This window comes from Rattus rattus, chromosome 5 (genome assembly GCF_011064425.1).
Source record: "Rattus rattus isolate New Zealand chromosome 5, Rrattus_CSIRO_v1, whole genome shotgun sequence".
Classification (NCBI taxonomy): domain Eukaryota; kingdom Metazoa; phylum Chordata; class Mammalia; order Rodentia; family Muridae; genus Rattus; species Rattus rattus.
The window spans coordinates 153,635,806-153,642,430 of NC_046158.1; the positions used below are offsets into that span (position 1 = coordinate 153,635,806).

Here is a 6,625-nt window from a genome sequence, read left to right on the forward strand (position 1 = left end):
CCCAAGTCATTTCATGCCTAAGACTGAGCTCCTACAAGATTTGCTGAAGGCAAAGTGCTTCTGCGTGTAACTTTCATTTATTGAGGGTGGGCGTTCTGTGGTCCAGGCATGGAATGGGCACCAGAAAAGCAGCAGTGCAGATGATTTGGCAGAAATAAACATCGGTTGGCTGAGGCATGTGTCATCTGCATCTTGAGAAGGAATTTGTATTGAGCAATAAGTTAGTGTGTCAAAACCCCAGAAAGCCCAGGAACATGAAAAAAATAAGGTGTATGGCAGAGTTTCAGCTGAGAGTCCACATCTGATGTCTCAGCTTCAGGTTGGGTAACCCTTTTGTGACTGTCCCTTTCTGCTCTTCTCAAGACTTGGGGACTTCACAATGCTCAGGGCTCAGGTGGTCACCTGGAGTGTCTCTGCTGACAACTTCCAAACGTGCTTCTATCAATTTCAGCTCTCAGGCGGTTACTCTGATGGCCTCGTTGTCCTGCCTGAAACAGAAAGTCCACCACCTACTTCTGTAGCATCAAGACTTCTGTTCTGGGACTATGCTTCCTGCCTACACAATAGCCGGTGGGAGGGGCCAAATAAATTCCACTGGGGCCACGCCTACTGGTAAAACATAAATAGTGGTCTCTGGACTTGTCATCAGAGCTATCGTGCCTTCACCATGAAGTCCAGTGGCCTCTTTCCTCTCATGGTGCTCCTTGCTCTGGGTGTCCCGGCACCCTGGAGTGTGGAAGGGGGCAACAATGGTGAGTGGGTGTTATTTTGGTCCAACACTGAAGTATCAGAGGTGGGGGCTTCTGATGGTTTTAGGTGTCTTTCTCACCTTACCCTGGACCTCAGGGAGACCTCGGTGTCTTGCTGGAGTCTGAAGTCTCTATGAGGCTTCAAGGCACGTGGAGATGCTGCTCTTATTATGCAGACATTCTGTCGGCTCAGGTCTCACACAGCTCCTGGTCCCTCAGTCTTTCTGTTTCTGCCTCTGGCTTTAGTTCTCAGCACCTTATTCCTTCCCTTCATATTTATTTCTCTTGGTCTCCATTATCCCTACTCTCCCCTTCTGTCTTTATGAGGTCTAGCTTAGCCATGAGATGGAAGAACTTGACTGGGAACCTTGTGCCTTTAAGCCTCAATCTCTGATTTCCCCTAATCACGTGTCTTGTGTGTCGAAGTCTTTCTTTTCCCGATGGGTCAGCCATGTATTTCTTTTTGAAGTTATGGGCCATTGGAATGAGGGTCTGTATTCTGAGATGTGAACCTTTTTTGAGGAATAGTGGCAGTCCATGTCCTCTTAATATCTTGATCATCTCTTTAGATGCTGTCAAAATCGGAGCCTGCCCTGCGAGAAAGCCTACCCACTGCCTTAATCCTCGGAAATCACAGTGCATTAATGACTGGGACTGCACAGGAAAGGAGAAGTGCTGCGACGTTACCTGTGATCTCAAATGCCTGAGGCCTCTTCCCATTGGCAGACCAGGTGAGCCAGCAGAAATCTAGGTAGACAAAAAGGAACATGAAGAGACAGCCCTGAAGGGGACTGAGTGAGTGAAGTGGTCCTCCCAGGCATCCATGTTTCTAAGAGCTGTTGGGTCCAAGATGCATCTTGATGCCGTGGGCAGGGAGAGCCACTCGTCTGAAGTAGCCACACTGTGACGATGATGGTTTATAAGAAATCACTAGGCATTAGGCATTCTACAGCTTAATGGAAACCATTCAACCCTCTCAGTTGGTCCCCTGCACTGGCTGTAGGCTAGACGTTAGAGTAGACCATAGAGAGGAACCAGGTACTCCTTCAGGAGACATGTTGGGGTGGAGGTGATGGAGGTGAGGGGTGGATGGGGATGATCTTTCTTGCTTGGCCAGGAGACATTGGATTCACGAAGTGGAGATGTAGTGCCTGAAGTTCAAGATCCCCTGTCAATCTTTTCTCACCAGTGAAGAAGAAGTCTGGGAGTTGCCTCAAATTTCAAGGAAAATGTCTGATGCTTCCCCCTTTAAATCAGTGCCACAACGATGGCCAGTGTGATGGCAAATACAAATGTTGTGAGAGCATGTGTGGGAAATTCTGCCTTCTCCCAATGTAAGGTAAGGAGTGGGCTGGTGTACGTAGATCTCGGTTCTCTCCAGCCCTGTTCTGTGGCAAGGTTCCAGAGCTCAAGACTTATGCACCAGGAGATTCTACTCTAATCAAGAGCCCCTGTCTGTTTGTCCTTTAAGGGAACTGTCCTCTATTTCTTAGGGCAAAGCTTAGAATTGCCTGAGGCTTTGACTCTACTGTACCCTGTCTGGGTAATGGCTCTCTGAATCTCTTTGCTTGCAGACTGGAAATGCTGAAGTTGAAATGTTTTGCAAAGGCACTGTGTACATTATGTGTTACCCAGGTTCTATACTTCATGGTGTCTCTGGTCAGAGCACAAAGGATAGGTATAATCTGAGAAATGTCCACTTCAGTGCTCTGAGCTCTAAGTTTTCCCATGACAACGAGACTTGAACCTATTCTCCTGAAATCCCAAGACCTCTCAAGTACAGCCCCACTTCATGGTTTGGTCTTTCTCAGCCCGTTCACTTACAAGGACTGTATAGAAAGGATTTCACTGGCTCCTATATTGAGGGTCTTATCTTTTTTTCTCTTGTAGTCTGATTCCTGACATTTGGAAACAGCTCTGGACCCGTGCTCTGTGTGCTCTGGAAACTACTTCCCTGCTCTCAGGTTTCCCGGTTCTGGGTTCCCAGGCTCTGGGGGTGCCTAGGCTTAGGTCCTTTGGGTAAGATTTATTTCTGCCACCAAAGCTCTTTTTGGTCCATGCTCAGCGTTCATCAAACCCTAAGGAAATGCTGTTGGAGAGCAAATAAATAAAGGCAATCATTTCTCTAAGCACACCCTGACTGTGTGATTCACTGAAGGCATGGGCGTGGCCGCAACCAATAAGGGAAGGATTGCACATGAGGCCTCCTTCTTATATTCTTGGAGGAGAAGGAGGAGGATTCCAGGCTTGGGCAGTCTTGAATTCACAGTATGAATCTAAGGGCACTGACTCTATGGCATTTGGAAGAGTTTCTCTACCTTCTAAATGTTATGTTTTCATCTACAAAGTGGCAATAGAAACCACTCTCTTCCCACCTGTAGAGCATCAGAGGTTGCAGAGTGGTGCAAAGTGTGTGTGTGTGTGTGTGTGTGCGCGCGAGCGCGTGCGCGCACGTGACAGAGAGAGAGAGAGAGAGAGAGAGAGAGAGAGAGAGAGAGAGAGAGAGAGAGGGAAAGAGAGTCTAATGTAACTGAGGCTGGCCTCAAACTTTTGCTCTCCTGGAATTATGGGTCTCGGCGTCTTGCCACACCTATCTTAAATAGTATTGTTTTAATTTGGCAATTGAAGACTCAGTAACATTAGTAAGCTAAGATTCATCAAAGTTGCTGAACTTACAGCCTACATAGAATTCTCGAGCATTTTAGTCAACAGAGATTACAGACATAAAGAAACGAAGAAACAACCTGTACCAACAAAAAACCAATCCCTAAACAATAAAGTTTCGACAACATTTATTCACTGCAATGGTAATCTCTAGCCGTTATTTGTTTTTTTTGTTTCCCCACCATAAGTAATCGTTTGATTTGTATCTGCTCTTGTAGTGTTGGCAAATTATAATCGTGTATATTTATGGAATACAATATGATTTCTCTATTCTTTAAATTGACAAGTTATGATTGTTCATATTAATAGAGATGGTGCAATGTTTTAGTATGTGTACACAGCATGGGGTAATTGGCTTAAAGTAATAAACATATCTTTCATCAGGGTTCTCTAGGAGATCAGAAATGATAAAACAAACAATAATCATCCTGGGTGACATAACCCAGACCCAGAGAGATGTGTATGATATGTGGCTGCTTCATGTAGATGTTGGCCATTAAATAAATGATAGCCTACCTACAACTTACACACCAAGAGACGTCAGGCAGAGAGGAAGGGATGAGACACGTGGGTCTCCCTGAGAGTGGGAAATAGAATAGACTTTATAATTTTACAGATTAGGAAGGGAATGGGAGGAGAAATAGGGTTGAGGTAGGAAATTTGGGGCGAGACAGCTAGTATTGGGGGGCATTTACGGGGTGGGAATAGAAACCTAGAGCAGGGAAACTTCTTATATATATGAAGGCCATTCTAATGAGGTTTCCTAATAATGAGAGAAATGGAGCCAAACTGGCCAACTCCGGTCACCTAATGAGGCTTCCAGTACTGGGTGTGGATTTCATTCATTTGAATTGTTGGCCAAGGAAGTCTCAGAAATCGCCAAACAACCCCTGGATTGCTAAGGCAATGGGTTGTCCTTGGTTGCTGAACACAACACCCACACAACTCATTGAACATGGAGAGGTCAGGTTGTGCCTATGTGGAGCCTTTACCCATATATTCCAATGTCTTTGGTGTGGGCAGGTTCTCTGCAGGCTACCAAAGGAGAAACGCAAACACCAACCTCGCCACTAAACCTTTGACCCACATTCAGCTCTACTAGGATAGTTGTAGGAGTAACGGATTTGCACTGAGTAAGGACTATCCTTGTGTTATCCAATTGCTGATTTCTCTGTCCTCATCCCTTGTTTCAATCGGATACTGTGTTGTAATGCTTAGGTCTCAAGTTTGTGTAAACAATTCTTACCATTTATCCTCTGCCTTGTCAATAAATGCAGATTATCCAATGGCTGGGCAGAAGAGACAATAGGGTGGAAACTTCAATCAGCCAGGGGAGGAGAGAAAGAGGGAGATTCAAACTGGTCAAGAGGAGAAGGTCTAATAAGACACCATGGGAAGAAACATCTGAAGCAGAGGGAGCTAGAACAATATTAAAGTATGGTGGGGCTGGGGCTGAGAGGTGCCAGATGAGCATAAGGGGTTAAGGCAGATCATTTAACTGATGAGATGTTGATGTGCCACTTGAAATAAATTTTGATTTCTTTGTATGGTTATCGGGAACTAGAAAAGGTAAAGAAATACAGCAGCCAGATTAATTCATTGATTACATTTACATTAAAATATTCATTTGACACATAGTATTTCATTTTAAATGCCACACACCCTGTCTTCTCTTATACTGACAGACACTTACCTCGACCAGGTGCCCCCTGGGTAATAAATTCGCATGTATTCAGCTCTTTACCCCACTGACTTCGAATCAATTTCCACACATAGAGAAAACTGGGATTACTGGACTTTATGGTAGCTCGATTTTTAACTTGTTTTTTTCAGTGTGTGAACAATAGGTGTTTTTATTCTAATTTTCTTTAAAAAAGAGTCTCACTCTGCATCCCAGGCTGTCCTCGAACTCATGAAGAAATATATGTTTCTGCCTCCCAAGTGCTGGGATAAAGGGATGTGTGTCCACCTCTGACTTTATGTGGTTTTGACTTTTGGAGAACCCTGTAGAAAGTTTTCCAGCACTGGTGTAGCGATTTACATCTTCATCAGTGCCCTGTACAGGGTTGCTCTGGTTTCTATATCCTTACCAATGTTTGGCCCATCTTGTTGCCAGCATTCACTCCAATGATGGGCAATGGAGCTGGTATTTTATTCGGCATCTCCATAGCCATTAGCGCCAGTGGATATTTTCTTCATATATTTGCTGATCGTTTATATCTCTTTCTTGGAGATATACATAATCAGATACCTTGTTTATGTTCAATTTTTGTTGGTGAATGGGGAACAAAGTGTTTATTTGGCTTACATGTCTTGGTTCACAGATCATCAGTAAGGGAACACAGGACACAAACCCAAAGCAGGGAAGTGGGACCTGAAGCAGAGAGCATGGAGGAATGCTGCTCACTGGCTTGCTCTCCACGGCTTGCTTAGCTTGTCTTTTCTACAACCAAGGTCCAGAGTCCCAAGAGTGGCACCTCCCACAGTGAGCTGGGCCCTCCCACATCAATCATGGATCAAGAAAATATTCCACAGACTTGCCAATATGATAGAGGCATCTTCTCGATTGGAGTTTCCTCTTCCTACATAAGTCTATGTTGTGTTAAGTTAACAGAAAATGGATCCTTTGTCAACCTGAAGCACAGAGACATCTCTACTAAACCATCAAGTTTCCTTTCTTGTTTATGCCCAAGATCTCATGCTAATAACATGGCATTCTATACTACATTATAAAATACAGTCCCAAACCATGCTGTTTCTAGCTGTTGAGTGATATAAATTGCTTATTTAAATTGTTAACTTAGGATCCTTACCCAGGCCTCTACTATGACACAAAAATGTGTGTCTACTGCCTTTTTCTACAATGTGAATTTCCGTACAGATCACAAATACTGGTACTGTTAACATGTCAACAATGTATTTCTTTTGTAAACTTAAGAAACTTACTTGGAAGCTTTAAAAATTCATATGAATCCACGTTTCATGGGTCAAGGGGACTCTGATAATTACTCCTGTCAGCCAACAGTCTAAGTTTCTCACTTAATTGTCTAATCCAGAGGGAGAATTCCTTCCCCTTCCCCTGGTTCTGGGACTCAAGTTTCAAATATACCCTCAAAATTTTTTCTCCTTAACGTACTTAACTTTATCTTCTACTGCATATCTATCTATGTATCTATGTATCTATGTATCTATCTATGTATCTATCTATGTAT

General features: G+C 43.8%; 1 protein-coding gene across 1 annotated transcript; it reads left to right on the forward strand.

The window, feature by feature from the left end:
* Positions 1-667: 667 nt before the first annotated feature.
* Positions 668-2,087, forward strand: LOC116900781 (antileukoproteinase-like). Its single transcript, XM_032902491.1, has 3 exons — positions 668-752; positions 1,319-1,480; positions 1,939-2,087. Exons 1-3 carry the CDS (start codon positions 668-670, stop codon positions 2,085-2,087), a joined length of 396 nt encoding a protein of 131 aa, XP_032758382.1.
* The last annotated feature ends 4,538 nt before the right edge of the window (positions 2,088-6,625 follow it).

Excerpts from the sequence above, each read along its gene's own strand:
- LOC116900781 (XM_032902491.1), top strand. The coding sequence starts at position 668 with ATGAAGTCCAGTGGCCTCTTTCCTCTCATGGTGCTCCTTGCTCTGGGT. Across the intron at positions 753-1,318 it reads TGTGGAAGGGGGCAACAATG|ATGCTGTCAAAATCGGAGCC; the intron begins GTGAGTGGGTGT and ends TCATCTCTTTAG. Across the intron at positions 1,481-1,938 it reads TCTTCCCATTGGCAGACCAG|TGAAGAAGAAGTCTGGGAGT; the intron begins GTGAGCCAGCAG and ends TTTTCTCACCAG.